The sequence below is a fragment of the Dendrobium catenatum genome, unplaced genomic scaffold, assembly GCF_001605985.2.
Source record: "Dendrobium catenatum unplaced genomic scaffold, ASM160598v2 fragScaff_scaffold_390, whole genome shotgun sequence".
Classification (NCBI taxonomy): domain Eukaryota; kingdom Viridiplantae; phylum Streptophyta; class Magnoliopsida; order Asparagales; family Orchidaceae; genus Dendrobium; species Dendrobium catenatum.
This window is the reverse complement of record NW_021318852.1, coordinates 4,299,392-4,315,641: the sequence shown is the minus strand read 5'-3', so window position 1 is coordinate 4,315,641 and position 16,250 is coordinate 4,299,392. Positions and strand designations below refer to the sequence as shown.

General features: G+C 34.3%; 2 protein-coding genes across 2 annotated transcripts in view; one reads left to right on the top strand and one right to left on the bottom strand.

The window, feature by feature from the left end:
• LOC110107789 (protein RCC2 homolog) overlaps window positions 1–6,975 on the top strand; it is a 32,295-nt gene extending 25,320 nt beyond the window's left edge. Inside the window, 2 exon segments of the mRNA XM_020838169.2 lie at window positions 3,769–3,799; window positions 6,320–6,975. Coding sequence (XP_020693828.1) covers window positions 3,769–3,799; window positions 6,320–6,678 — 390 coding nt within the window. The 3' untranslated portion in view covers window positions 6,679–6,975.
• A 1,224-nt stretch (window positions 6,976–8,199) lies between these two features.
• Window positions 8,200–14,718, bottom strand: LOC110107815. Its single transcript, XM_028694012.1, has 6 exons — window positions 13,892–14,718; window positions 12,028–12,215; window positions 10,134–10,372; window positions 9,860–10,059; window positions 8,876–9,001; window positions 8,200–8,767 (listed from the first exon to the last, which is right to left on the bottom strand). Exons 1-6 carry the CDS (start codon window positions 14,663–14,665, stop codon window positions 8,669–8,671), a joined length of 1,626 nt encoding a protein of 541 aa, XP_028549845.1. The 5' UTR covers window positions 14,666–14,718; the 3' UTR covers window positions 8,200–8,668.
• Window positions 14,719–16,250: the final 1,532 nt, after the last annotated feature.

Genomic DNA, 16,250 nt, shown 5'->3' with positions numbered 1-16,250 from the left:
TTTTGGTTATCTTTTGCAAGACTCTTGTAATTCTTAAATGTAATCACTGCCGTTAACATAATCTATCACGAATTTTCTTGAATCCTACTTGAGTAAGCTAGAATTTATCGTTAACATTGCAAAGTTAAACTCTCATTAATCTCTAACGTGCAATTCATGTTTCACCGCATGTTGTTTCACATCATTTATATTTATGCATGAAAGAAATAAAAATTTGCTAATAAATTGTGAACAATTTAATAAACTATTGACAAGCTACTAGCAAATCAATTAATTCTTAACAAACTATTAAATTACTAACATTGTTTATAAATTAATGGCATTGAATAATCCCAATAAAATAATGAACTTATATGATTAAAAGTAAAATTAACATCCATGGAAAAATAGAAATTCAGTACATCACTTTGTGTTATTCATCAAATGTATCCTAGTATTGCATTTTATCTAATATAATTTTCTTTTCTTTACCTGGCCCTTGCAATTTTTTAGGAACCTGATTATCATGATGTTTAGTCATGCTAGTTTTGTATTATTGTTTTGTTTTGAGGTTTTCTTCTTTGGTGGGTAACGGCAATGCATAAGATCAGAGAATCTTGATTCAGTATAAGTTTATCTCATCTTATTCGGAACCTGTTAGTAACTGTTTGTTGAATTTTCTTAAAACCTTCTTTTGGTGCATCCTTAACTTTTGATACTTAATATTATGGCAAATGACAAACAATTAGTGGATTTTGTGAAAAGATTGTATGTTGTCTTTCTTCTAAACTTTAAAATGATGTGGAGTCCACCGAAGATAATGAATGGGTCAGATTTATTCAATGAGCTTGAGATCCATTAATTTAGTGTTTTAGGTGCTTCCATGGAAGCCCTTTGTAACAGCTTGTTTTGATGAATATCTATTTCATTATCATCTGCACTTGAAATGCTGCATAAATGCTATGGCCAAAGCATTTTACCTATTAATTTAGTCTTTTAAACTATTCTTACAAAGGTGCTAAAATGGAATGAAATAACCTATTCTTGGTAGAATGGAAATCCATGGATAAAATAAATAATTCATTTGAAAAACTTCTAGAACTACAACTGTGGGAATACCCTAGATATTGCTAATATGCATTATTCCCTTATGAGGAAACTGCAGCCAGGAGATTAGGATGAAACTGCCAGCAATCTTCCATACACGCCAACCAATTCCTTAGATAGAAATGCCAGACTGAGTGCCCATCTAGGGTGGAACTGAGTATTTAGTAGTTGCTAATAAATTTATTCTTTTACATCTAGAAGAAGAGTCGCAGTAGGTAATAATAGGAAAACAGTTGGCTTTCCAATTTGAGAAGAGTGGTAGCAGGGAATAATAGGAAAACAGTTGGCTTTCCAATTTGAGAAGAGTGGTAGCAGGGAAATAGAAAAACAGCAGTTGGGTTTCCAATCTGAGAAGAACATCATCCATTAGGAAATGAATGCAACCTGTTCTTAGCACTCTTTTCAAGCTGGGTTGTATACATCAACAATCCAAGCTTTTCTATCATTTTTTTCAAAAAAGGGTTTTTACCAATCCTTCTGTCAGGATATCTGCAATGTATGAAATACACAGATCCCCATTTTCAGTTTTTTTTTTCAATAATATGTTGATCTACCTTCACATGTTTAGTTTGCTCATGACTGATAGGGTTGTAGGCTATGTTGATATTTGCCTTATTTTCATTATGTAACATCATAAGAGTTTTGTCAGCAACTTGGAATTCTTCTTGGCGTTAGTTAAGCTATTCACTAATCCCATTGACAAGGTATTTTAGTTTAGCTTCTACATGATTCCTTGCTTCAGCATTTTACTTTTAGCTTCTACATGGTACTAGATTGCCCCTAACACAAGTACAATTTACTAGCATTGATATTTTGCCAACCATAGAACTTTCTCAATCAACATCGTTATAACCTCCTACCTTTTGGTATTCTCCTTTTTTGAATTGTAGCCCCCTTCCTTGGGCTCTCTTTCTAGTGCTTTCATATGTATAATACTTTTTACAGGCCCTTCATAAGTACATGCATTAACTAATGTTACTAATTGTAAGGATGATGTATGTTATGGTTTGATTTAAATAAATGAGTTTTGCTACCATTCTTTGGTATCTTTCTTTATCAACATGAGAACCAGTGCTGGTCATTAAGGATATTTATGCATGAGTTGTTACTTGTGTTCAAACACAAGGTGGTTTAACCAAGTATTTTCGTATTGCAACTGAATTACATCAAGGATCAGCCTTTGGTCATGGTTTAAGCCCATATATTTTTGCTTTAGTCATGGATTTTCTTACTAGACATTTGGAAGAGGATGTACCGGGGCGTATGCTTTTTGCTGATGATATTCTTCTTGTTGATAAGATCAGAGATGGAGTTGAAGGTAAACTTGAATTATGGAGGTCAATCTTAGAGTATAAAGGTTTTTGTTTGAGTAGATCTAAAACCAAATACATGGTTTGTAATTTTAATAGTAATAGATCTAGTGGGGGGTTTGTGACTTCAAACTATCAAGTCATTACTAAGAGTACATGTTTTAGATATCGTGGGTCTATTGTTTAGAGTGATGGTGAAATAGACGGGGATATTATTAGTAGAGTTCAAGTTGGTTGGTTGAAGTGGAGGAATGCATTGGGCTTGTTGTGTGATAAAAGAGTACCACTCAAACTTAAGGAAAAATTCTATAAGATGGTGGTGAGACCTGCAATGCTTTATGGCGCAAAATGTTTGCCATTAAAAGAGAAGCATAATATTAAGTTAGGTGTTGCAAAGATGAGGATGCTCAGGTGGATGAGTGGGCTTTACCCCTAGAGATGGGATACGAAATGAGCGTGTATGTGAAAAGATTGTAGTAGCTTCAGTGGCAGATAAGATTGCAGAGAGTCGCCTTAGATGGTTTGGTTACACAAATGAGCGTGTATTTGGTCACATACATCTACTCCAAGTTAGAAGAGTAGATGTATTAGATTTGGCCTATGTTAAGAAAGGAAGAGGTAGACCTAAAAAGATTTGGTTAAAAAATATTAGAAATGACCTTTTTTATTAGATTTAAATGAGAATTTGACTCTTAACGTGACACAATGGAGGAAAGGGATTTATGTGGCCGACTCAGTGGGATAAAGGCTTGATGTTGTTATTGTTGTATGCTTCCAAACTAGAGATGTTAGCAGTAGTTAATAGAATTATTCCTTTCTATCGTCAGAAGAACTGCAGCAGGGAATAACGGGGCAATAACTGGTTTTCTAAATGGAGAAGAATTGTACTAGGGAATTAAAATTACTAAACTGATTTTCCAATTTGAGAAGAACTGCAGTGAAGGTTAACTGCAGCTGGTTTTTAACCGATGCAATAAAAGGAAATTTTTTGCCTGTATTATTCTTTGGTATGCTGCACATTTTGCACTAGAAGTTGGTTTGAAACTTAATTTAACTTACCATGTCCTGCAAATTTATAAGTGCATTACTGCTGTGAAAAAGATGTTAAGAAATGGTTAAATATGAACGGGAGTGGTGCTTAACCACCTGATCTAATCTCCTTTTCCAGTCTTTTTTTTGCTATTTATTTGTTTTTTCTACTTCATCTTTGTTAATGTTGTGTAAATAACAGATTTTGTGCTTTTTACTTTGTTTTCTTTTCATTAAAGAATGCTATTCATGCCCATTTTTCTTTAAATTTTGTTTGGCTAGTAGTTACTCCCTATATTGTAGAGAATTCATGTATAACATCGTTAGCCTTTTCTTCTTTCAGTTGGAGATCTATGATGGTGAGACTGCTGAAGGTATTCCCTTTTATCTATATGCTATCGCATACATTAATCAGAACAATTATTTTCCATTTTTAATTAGAAGACCCCTTAGGGACTATTTGGTTGCAAGTAGAGTTACATAAAGGAGGCTTTGGATTTAAATAAGAGAATTAGCTTTTGCTGTTGTGTAATCCGTGGTAACTCTTTGAGCTATTTGGTATCCAGCTAAATATAAGTGGTTTAGATAATAGGTTTGAGTTAATTATTTTTCTTCATGTGTGATTAGATATCAGTTAAATATTTATGATGCTAATTTCTGTAGTGAGTGTTTAGTTTGAAAGAATGTTGCCTTGGTTATGGTATAAGTAGCAAATATGCAACATATTACAGAATTAATGATTATATAAAAACAAGATGAGTTAATAAAGCTTCTAATGTTTGGTAGTTATGTCATCAACTAATGATTTAATATTCATAAAAGGTCGAATAATTATTTGTCAAATTGTAATGTAACATTGTTTTTTATACTTTATTTTTTAGATTAATTATTTGACAATTAATTAATAAATCATGTTATTAATTGTCACTTTAAATATAATTCGTGATTAATGTTATCAATTACTATTACTAGCTTACATTAGCTATTGGGAGATATCGAGTTTTTTTTGGCCTTAAACTTTATTTTGATTTTTACTATAGCTGAATTTAAATTGAGTCAAAAGTGATTTATTTTGAGCTGATTGAAGTTGATTCTAAGTAAAATCTATAGAGTTTGTAAATATCAATCATTAAAAAGGCGGACGTCCACCTTAAGGCGCGCTTTGATTCGAGGCGGAATTCTCGTGCATGGAGTCGTAAGCCTTAGCTGTTCAAGTGAGGCTTACGATTTTTTGGACAGGGCATATGCTTTGTGGTGGAATGCCTCGAGTTGAGGCATCGCCTCGTTCGTTTTTATTTGCTTAAACTTACACGAATATACGAGTATAAGATGTTTTAGGGAGTAGCTTTATTTCGACTTTGGCTAAAGTAAAGTTGTGCATCGTATGCTTCATCTTCCATCCACAACACTCCTGTTGAGTTCCTACGCCTCCTTCGACAACAACACTACTGTTGATTCGTAAGGTTGGAGTGGTTTTGTCATCAACTAATGATTTAATATTCATAAAAGATCGATAATTATTTGTCAAAGTGTTTATAATGTAACATTATTTTTTATACTTTATTTTTTCAATTAATTATTTGACAATAATTACTAAATCATGTTATTAATTGTCACTTCAAATATAATTCATGATTAATGTTATCAATTGCTATTACTAGCTTGCATTAGCCATTGGGAGATAACAAGTTTTTTTTTGCTTAAAACTTTATTTTGATTTTGACTAGAGCCAAATTTAAATTGAGTCAAAAGTGAGGTATTTTGATCTGATTGAAGTTGGTTCAAGTAAAATCTATGAAGTTTGTAAATACTTGTCATTAAAAAGGCGTTAGAGGCGTCCGCCTTGAGGCTTGCTTTGATTCGAGGCGGAACTCTCGCGCATGGAGGTGTAAGCCTATGCTGTTCAAGCGAGGCTTACGATTTTTTTGGACTGGGCATACGCTTTGAGGAAAAATGCCTTGAGGCTATTTCAGGCTCCTCTTCCGTTTAATTGTTTATTTCCTTAAACTCGCATGAATATGCGAGCATAAGATGTTTTAGAGCGTAGCTTTATTTCGACTTTGTCTGAAGTAAAGTTCTGCGTCTTTTGCTTTGTCTTTCGTCAACAACAATCCACTCGAGTCGAATCGTAGCACCTCCTTTGGATTCTTCTCTGCTATTCCTCATTCCTTTTATCTTTTCTAAGCTGTTTGAAGATTTAAAATATTGTCATCGAAATGGATCCAACCGCACATTTTTACACTTAAAGAGGCATAATATTTTCTAGATGGTCATGCGGATCTTGTGTTCTCCTTTTCTTGGTGTGTGGGACGGAAGTAGGTGGTGGGAGTTTGGCCTTTCTACTAACTGCTAATGGTTGGCAGATAGTCATAACGGGATCAGTGGTTTTATTCTTCTATTTAAAGGTAATTTTGCAATTATGAATTACAAAGCTGCTGATAATTGATAGCATAGCATCCTTCAACTCTTTAATCTAAAAAGTGAGCTGATTGGGTTTATCAACTTTTGATGCAGTTTGTGTTTGAACAAATCAACTTTAGGATTTGATACAATTACTTGGATGTATTTGTAAGATTTCGTAGTCATATGGTTGTTTGAATCATGAAAATGTTCTTATGAAACTTGTCGAACAATCATGACATGAATCACTTGAAATTTGTCAATATAAAACTTGTCGAACAATCATAACATGAATAATTTAATACATTGTATAAATGTTAGGGCATTACCCTCAATAGTAAAGCTAAACTGAGGCTTCATATTTATAGTGCTCATTTTTTTAATTTTTTACCTAAACTGTAGTAATGAAGCAGCGCAATGGTACTACAACCCGGTCTTAAGATTCCATATCTGATGAACATATTTTGAATTAATTTTTATTGTCATTGCTGCAGGAGCTGTGGAGAGCAATGCTGCTGCTGCTAGGAACACAACTAACAAAACTGAATTGAAATCAGCTTCCAAGAAAAGGAAGCAGTTGGAGGATCCACCTGAAGAGTATGAAGAGGAAGAACATGATAGTGATGACTATAAAGATGAGGTTAACGGTGAATCTGTTAGTACAAGGAGTAAACGAGGTGGGAAACGCTCCGGCAGGGGCCGCGGCAACCGCGGCAAGGGATCAAAAAACATAGCTGCAGAGGCTAAGAGTTCTGGTCGAGGAAGGGGACGTCCCAAGTCTGATGACAAAGTCTTCTCTGGTCGTGGTAGGAAGAGAGCAAAGAGCAGATGATCTAAAGCTCAGGTAAGGTAAAGAGTAGATGTTTGGTTCTTATTAAACTAATTTGGTTTAGGTTTAAACAACTCGATTTGAATCATTTAGAAATTTTCTTTTTCTGCCTAACTATAATTCTTACTGCTTTTTAATGAGTCAGAATTTCTTCACTTTTTTTTTTATTTGGACAGCCATACTACATTATGCTGTATAATTCCTCACAGATGTATCTTACTTCTGATCTTTAGGAACTATTTTCCTAACATTTAAACTGATATCTTGATGACTAATATATTTAGAGCTTGCTTTTTCACTGAAGCCAGCCTTTTGAAGGAAGTTGAAGCGTTACTGGGTTTTGATATTTTCATGTTCTTATATATATATATTCTATTTATTGGGCATATACGAGTAAAGGTATTTTTTAAATTTTAATCGAGTTTTGGTATTTTGCTTTTCATTAATTTTTTGGAGTCTTTTAATAGATGCAGTAGTTTTGATTAGGGGTGTCAATTTCGGGTCACGGGTCGGGTTCGGGTCGAACCCGAACTGACCCGAGTTCAAACGGGTCAACCCTAACCGGACCCGGGTAGACAAACGGGTCGAAAAACCGAACCCGGACCCGACCCGGCGGGTTGCCGGGTTGACACGACCCGACCCGGTTTGGGTGGCCGTCGCCGGAACCGCGGCGGCCGACGGCGGCGGACGCGAGGTCCCATAAGTCTAACGGGCGATCTGTAAGCAATGTTTTTATCAATCTGGGTTTGAACCATATTTATATTAATATTGTGTTCTATGGTTTTTTGCTTTTTGGTTTAATTTGGATTACTAAAGTTTATCAGAATTTATCACGAAATTTCGATCATAACTTTTTTATTTATTGTTATAATGAAAATTTTTAATTTTTTTGCATTTGATTGTGCAAAACTTTTTATTACAAAATAATATAATATTGAACTTGTTTAATGTACATATTTTTTATAAATATAAAATCCGTGTATCAGAAATTTAAATACCTAAATAATCATAATTCTTTTATATTTTCATGACCATAAATAAATTCAAATCAATGGCAACCTTTGCTCGAATCATGACCATATTGAGAAAATAATATATATATAATCTCAAAGTACCCTTAAAAGTGCCATCCAAATTTATAAAATAAACGTTAGAGAAATGGGAGATTTATATGCTTATCACCATTTTATTAATATAATTAATACCCAAGTTAAACAGATTTATTAAATTTTAAATTAATTATTGAGTATAAATATTGATAATCTTACTCTGATTTTTTGAGATTTGAAAGCTATAACATAACTAATTATTATTTTTACAAATATGCAGTTTTTGTCAGTGTCCCAGCTGTGTAAATTTTATTTATAGGGCATAATCTGTGTTGTTGCTAGGTTTAACCAAAATTGATATTGTAGATGCACAGATATGTTCCTTTTTTCTTGTTTGACATCTCTTCATAATAATAATAAAAAAAAAAAAAAACAAACTCTTGAAGTATCTTAACAAGTCAAGTCGCCATGATAAGTTATAGTAAACTACAGAATATAATTAAGTAGCATAAAAAAAAAAAAATTATAGTATCAAATAATTCAACATTAACATAACATACACAAGAAATTAAGAACATTAATATACTTATCTATGCACAAAAGTACTAAACCTGTTCATATACTCCTATGTAATATTGCATCATATGGGGAACTAACAAACTGGACATCAACATATATCAGAAGAGAATCTACAACAACTACACACGCTTAGCTTTAATAAGACTTCGTTTGAGATGGCTTTTTAACTGCTTTTTTAATTTTTATACTAAAAAATTTTTAAGAAACAATAAGAAAGCCGTTCCAAACGAAGCCTAAGCATATTATATCTACCAACCGAAGGCCTTTGCAAGCATAGAAAAGGTGGGCCTGCATCATCAATGCATTGGCATCTTTGAAGAATTAAAGAAGAGAGCAAGAGAATACCATGGTGATTAATTTGTGTAAAATTGCGACTCGTGTTCTGGCTAACGATCTTCTCGCCGAACTCTATTTGGATCAGATACCATGTCCATCATCATTTTCTCCGGCGAATCTTCCCAACTACCAAAAGTTTTCAGATCAACCTGCACATTTTGAAAGAGAGCAGCAAATTCTAGTTTAAGCACAATTTTATGCTGGAATTTGACTAAATAAAACATAAATTTTGAGCATGGTAAATGTAATCAACCGACCTTACGCCTTTGTTCTGTGAACAGATTTTCCCTTTTCTTAAATGTATCGTGCTGCTCTTTTGCTGAGCTCCCACCAAAAGCCCATACCTCAGCCTCTACTAATGAAGCTTCAACAGCTAAGTATCCCTAAATCACAGAGAGGTATGCAGCATTTGTTAATAACAAATATTGCAGGCTATGTTGCACCGATACGGATATGGCGACACGGATACGACATGATACAGGTACGGAACATATCAATTCTTAAAAATATAGGATATGGGTACGGCGCGGACGTGACATTATAATTTATAAATCATACATAAAAATTAAGAAAATAATCAAAGCATAATATTTAAAATTATAAAAAAATGAAAGTAACATCTTTTGTAGATTATCAACATAAAAGTATTAAATGTCTAGTACAACAATAAAAGCATAAGCATAAATTGTCTAGCACACAAAATTTCAACTATTCAATAGAAGGAATGATATGACTTCTTCAATGGTTTATCTTTGAACTTCTATATCATCTTCAATAAACATCATAGTTTCTAATTCAGGTAAATTAAGTGAAAGATTAATAATTTCTAATAGTCCTATATCATCAAGAGACTCAAATCCATCTTGGAAATGATAGAACTAGCTCGCAGTCGCGGAAGTAAATACAATGGGTCCTTTTTTTTGGATTTTTTTTTTTAACGTACACGCGTATCGGATACGCATGTCCTTTTGAAATTAAATAATATTTTAATTGAATACGGAAAAGCGGTATCCAACATGTATCAGTGCCGTATCGGAGGCGTATCCGTGTATCGGTGTATCGGATACACCACGCCTTCATAAATAGGTGTATCGGTGCAACATAGATTGCAGGATATTTCAATCATATAGGCAACCAAGACAATTGTGCAAAAAAATATGAATACCATATCCACAAGGATTAACAATCATCAATAGGCTGCTCATAGTTCTCTGTTGATAAAATTAGTTGGTTGATTTTACCTGATTAGGTATAAGGGAGCCGTGTTGATAGGTTTTGTCAACTGCGTGATGTCGAATTACTACTCTCGAAAAATCCTCGTCAATGAAGATCCTCTCATTCCCTCTAGTTCCTCCAAAGGCCAAACCAACAGGTTTTGGATTTGCTTCATAAACCCTCCCAGTAGGATGCACGTGGCTGTAGAGGAAATTCTTCTCCTTCCCTGATTAGTGGCAACTTAACATTATTAGCCTTAGAAAGAAATGGTACACTGTAAAAGGTAAAACTAACGCATACCAGTAGGAGAAAGAACACGAAATACTGGAGAAATGGCATAAAGATGTGCAGAAGTTCCATAAAACATGTCACTATTCTGAAATCCATTTTCAGTTAATACTCCAACCACCCATCTTCTTGTGCTGCTTTTATCATCACTGGAATCTGCTAAATTACCGGAGAATAGGAACAGCAATGGCCCATGATAACCTTCAACTATGGACCAAAACCTACTCAAACCCTTCCCATGAGTAGACGACCTGCAAGTTAAAAATGTCGGGTACAAATTTAGTAAGGTATAATCCATTTATGAAATCAGAAATCAGCTATCTCAAAAGTGAAAAAGATAGTAACATAAAGAAAATCAATTTATAGAAGAAAATAATAACACAATGAAATATGAAGTCTGTTTTATAAAGGACTAAAAGTTTCAAACAATGATCATGCATTCAATTTATAAATTGTCTGTTCCTGGATGAAAGTGGAAGAAACTACTAATTTATTTCAGGCATTTCAGATCATCTACCAACAAGTTATTCTTATGATTTAGCATCTTATAAGATATAGTATCATTTTCTACTATATTATACATGCAATATTCTAAAAAATAGTATTAACTTTATGTTAGGCCGGCCCCCCGGCCTAGGAGGGGCCGGCTGAACTGGTGCAACTTGGACCGGTTCACTTCTACGACCGGCGGCCCAAGCCCAGGGGGCGGAACCATGGGGGAGGGGAGGATGCCCTAGTGGGCCCAAGAAATTAATTAAATGGTTGTTTAGGAGGGAAATTTGAATTAGGGGTTGTTTAGGAATTTTGTAGGTTTCCTTTGGCTTCAATTAGTCTTTTTGGGCTAGGGTTTGGGGCATCTTGAATTGGAAAGAGATTTGAGATCTAGGTTTTGTTCTTCTTGGGCTCTAGGCTTTGCTAGAGATTTGGAGAGTTATTTCTTCCTCTTGAATCGAAGAAACTTGTATCTTGAATTGCTTTTCTTGTTCGTAGAGTGAATAGAAGAAGTTCCCTTGTGTGTTCTTCCAATTTTTCTAAAATTCCTGCATCATATTGCTGATTTCTCTCTGAAATCAGCAGTTTTCTCGCTATTTTCACCTATTGTTGTTAGGTTTGCTTGCGAACTCAAGTATTTTCCTTAGGGGTGCTTGCGAACTCAAGTACTTCCTATCACTTTATTACGCGAATTCAATGAAGAGTTTCCATTTTGGTTTCAAACAATCTGGAATTCAACCCAAAGAAAAATGAAGTCGTTGGTTCATTGGAGCAAAACAAGTAATTGGCATCAAATTGAAGTGAATGATTGTAATTTTGGTCAATCAAGAATGGGTTGGTGTCTACTGATGTCAATCCACTCGGGATGGTAAGTACTTCAGATTGCTTTTTTCCTTGCTCTTTCCCAATAAGCATCTCCATCACCAAGGAAGCTAAAAAAGGTATGCTTCCTCTAATATATCTACTTTTTCCCAAACACTATTCATATTGACTACTTGATAAATTTGTAGCATTGCACAACTTCTATACGACTACAAATTGTATTAAAAGAAGCTTCAAAGCATAGTTGCAGTAAATTTTAAAATGAAATCATGTTAAGAAATTCATTGATTGCTATCGTGTCCTATATCCAGTTTTCGATCACCTGTGTAAAGTTTTTAACTGATAAAAGTAAGCTAAACATTGAACCATAGAAACAGGCTACTTAGAAGTCATGTCATACCACAAGCACAATGCTATATCGTAAAATTAATGAGCATGCTACCATGGAGCCCTCAACAAGAGTTAATGGAGAAGCAGATTCATAAAGCCATCACCGTATAAATAAATATATCACCTACGTAACATATACCAAAGAATAAACGTAAATGCTATTTAAAAGTTGGGTGATCCACAGAAGGATGGCAAAGCAAACCTATATAGAAGGTTGTTGAGCTTGTGGTCCAATAGTCCTGGAAAGGATGCCGCAGAAAGTTCTTCACCTAGAGTACCTTTTTCTGTAAGTGAAATTGCCCATGCCCTTCCAAATGTCAGAAGGAAACTATCATTGTAGTTCGTTGAGGAACCACTGCATCCTGATTGGTTGGATTTGATTGAACTTTTCTATGAGTTGAAAACGTATTAGAGCACAAAGCAACAAAGTGATCTGCATTCTTTTATTTAAAACATACTTTCATTAGATCTTACATATTGGATAAGCGGGTGTTCGACAAATCCATATGAATATTATTCAAATTCATCTAAGCTAAAATACAGAAAAGGTATTAAACTGTTAAGGTAACAAAAGAAAGTCAAGCGTAAGTAATATAAAATTATCAAGGCGTTTCTATTTAAATTGAAATCGAGATTATGGCATTTCAATTGAAACGAAACAACGTAATTACAAATACTGGGGAAAAAATAATCTAATAATTGCATATGATTTGATGGAGATTTCCAACCAATTACGCCTTTTGTTTTCAATGGTGGAGCCAGAAATTTTTTTCAGCGGATACCTAATTTTTTGTACAAATCCCTAGATGCCGCTAGAGCCCAAAAACCTAAAACCTAAGAGATCTCAAATTTCAGCCAAATTCAAGATGTCCTAACCTTAGGAAAACAAATTATTTAATGCATAAAATTCAAAAGGAAATCTATAAACAATCCCTACATTCAAATTTCCCTCCTAACTCCCTCAAAAATCCTTCCTAAATAACTATGTTGAAGTGGGCGGATCGTTCGGCGCGTACAGGAGAGGTGGAAGAGTTCGTCTATTTCGCCCATAAGCCGGTTGGGTATGGGCCGGCTGGACCGGTCCAGTTGACATGTCTAATAGTTTACACCCAAACATTCCCTTGTAATTGTTGATAAACCTAAGATTGAATCCAAACCAATGTAGCTCACTGCTATTGTAGAGCCACATCAAATGTCACCAAAAGAGGATCCACATTTTTCCAACATCGTTTCTATCTTCAATATCAATCATTGCTACTCAATTCATACTTCCACTTCAACCGCAAAAGCTATAACCTGAGATTTTACCCAAATCAAAAGATTGCTCATCTGATTCTTCTCCTTACTAGATATTTAATGAAGTTTGTACTAATATCTACAACAGTAAGAGTTGAGATGATTGATTTCACTGGCCATTTGGATATTTTGCCATTGCCTCCACTAAAATCTGCAGGTCTTTGTCTCGAAGAGCTACTTGCATTTTATCATGTTGATTACAATACTATGCATAAGCCACCTGTACTTCCACCACCACAATGAATACCTTTCAATCTTCGGTGTAGAGTTTTTTTTAGCTCGAGTGAACGATTAAGGACAAATATGATCGAATTATTTTCCATATCAACTAATAAGCATAAGTTCATTTAGTTTTACCATACTTTAGCGTTTATATAAAGTGTTCTACACTTGTCATGGAGACAACTGTTTCTTCTTCTTCCTCTTCTTCTTTTGTGTTTGTGTTTGTGTTTCAACAATAGGTCTATATTCATTGCCATATATAAGGTACTGGAATAAAATGATAATTTCTTAAGCATGTTTTTTTCATATAAGCCGGCATTTCGAATAATTTAGCAGAATAAAGCGAAGCAAATGAATAAATGATGTCAAAAGATAACAAATGAAACTCTCTGTTTCGATCGCAGTTTGCATCCACTTGAGTATCAACCCCATTGATTTCATACAGAAAAAAAAAATCGAATTTCTTATCATGCGCTCGATACAAATCTAAACAAAGAAAAGCAAATGCTACTTAAAAGTAGAACACGCATTATCACAACTCAACATACCGGTGAAACAGCGACATATTTGATCTTCTCTCTCAAAAATTGGGAGAAGCAACTCGCTAGCCCAGGCAACGTCGCCAAAATCCACCCATTCAACTTTTGCACCGCCACAATCTTCCGCTCCCCCAACCCATCCAAACCCCACACACTTTCATCGCCCCCAACCTCGCTACAGGCCAAAAAGGCAGATAGCACCAGATGGTTCAAATCGGGAAGCACCAGCTCTACCCCTTTCCCCCACATCGACAACCTCGAACTCTGTTCCATTACCCAACACAACCACAGAAACATCAGCATATCGTTCAGCCCGAACGTCCCTCTCACCTTCCCGACATCAGCATCTTCCAAATCGAACTCCAGCCCGCAACCGATCCCAGCTCTCCTGCACACATCGGAGAAGATTCTGTAGAGGGTAATGAGGGAGGAAGATGCGGACATGCGAGCGCAACAGCGATTGAAGCCGCGGAGAAAGGTGGTCCAATCGGTGGTATCGTTTACGGTGGCGAAAAGGAAGTCTGCAGCTGCGGCGCCGAGATGGGGAAGGAGGAGGGAAAAGTTGGAGGTGAGGTGAGGAGAGGGAAGTGTCAGGTTTAGGGTTACGGAAGGGATCGAGAGGGATTGATAGAGGGAGGAAAGGGGGATGGATTGGGATTGGTGGTCGGAGAGGTTGGCGAATGCGGATTTGAGAAAGGTAAGTGATCCAGTAGAAGCGGCGAGTGATTCTTGCTCCTGCTGCTCGGCCGATGGCCGGCGGTCAGTTGAAGCGGCTGATCCCATCGGTCAGTCCTTTTTGTGAGAGGCTTGGATCGGAAAAGTTGATAATTGGAGACGTTCATCGCGACTTGTTTTTAACCTGCAAAAGAACACAGCTCACCTTAGACCTGTTGGTTGAGAGCTTAGGCTTTCAACTAAGAGGTCTTGGGTTCGAGTCTTTGTGTATGTGTTGTGAGTGTGAGTTTGCCTTAAATGGCCTAAATGTACCAAAAAAAAAAAAAACCTGCAAAAGAAGCCGCTTCAATAAGGCGGACATGTGGCAACAACCCGGCACGCAGGATACACAGACATCCATTGGAAATTTACATACATATCACTTTATAACATCATATTTATATATTTAACACCTAAAACTTTAATATTAGATGCATACCACCCTATATTATTTTAATATCAAATATACCACTTATATTTCTTTCCTACCACTCATATTTTGTATGAAAATGAACTATGAGTGATATGTATGTAATATTAAAGTTTTATATGTTAAATATGTAAATAGAATAGTATTAAGTGGCATGTATGTAAATCTCCCTCCCATTGTAAATCTTCTGAAAAACATAGGCAGATAGATATCTCTTTATAAAATAATGTGCATCATCTTGTATAATGGATAAATTATTTTGTGAAGTATCTATACGAAAAAAAAATGTTGAAATATATATATATATATATATTTAAGAACTATTTTACTAGAAATCTACTTTAAAAAGTAACAAAAAAGTTGTCCAAACGAAATCTTAAGAGTTTATTTAGTTAGGTTGCAAAGTGATTGTAAAATTATCTCATGAAAATAAATTTTTTAAAATATGTTATAAAAAATACCTCCTCATATAATAATTTGTTTTAATGTTTTCTAAAACAAGTTTTTAGTATAAAAAAATTGTATTCCAGAAAATTTTATGCTAGAAATCTTTTTTAAAAAGCAATAAGAAAGCCGTCCCAAATGAAGCCTAAATCTTCAATCAAAAAAATTTGAATAAGAAACATAAAATATCAAATATGCTATGTTTATTAATTTATAATTGAATTTTATTAAAAGTTTTTTTTAATGCATTATAAAATTTTTAGTTGATCTCATATTTTATACATTCGATATGTGTCAATGAATGAATAGGTTTATACATAATACATCAACCACATTTCCAGTTGAACACATACATCCAACATATTAGATGTGCATACCATTGAATAGATAGATTTAAATATTAAATATCTAATTAGGCATATCATATTTTAATTTCTCCACATGCATGCGTTATAAGCCCATACCTCACCTAGCAACTTTTTTTAATTTTATGCGATTCATTCGTTATTTTTTTTTTTTAATTTTTTATGACAGAATATTTATTAAATATAAGAAAAAAATTATTCATTTTTTTTTATCATCGAATGTTATGACTTATTACATCCTTATAAGTTTAGAATATATTTATATATCAATCTTACAATATTATGTCAAATGCGTATCTTATATTTTTTGCATAATATTTATAACATATAAAAGAAGTTTTTATTTTTCTTTCTTCTTCAAATATTATAATTTTTTACACTTTCTTATAATATTAAAATTTTATAATTAATTTAA

Excerpts from the sequence above, each read along its gene's own strand:
- LOC110107815 (XM_028694012.1), bottom strand. The coding sequence starts at position 14,665 with ATGGGATCAGCCGCTTCAACTGACCGCCGGCCATCGGCCGAGCAGCAG. Across the intron at positions 12,216-13,891 it reads AATATGTCGCTGTTTCACCG|AAAAGTTCAATCAAATCCAA; the intron begins GTATGTTGAGTT and ends TTCAACTCATAG. Across the intron at positions 10,373-12,027 it reads CTCAACAACCTTCTATATAG|GTCGTCTACTCATGGGAAGG; the intron begins GTTTGCTTTGCC and ends TTTAACTTGCAG.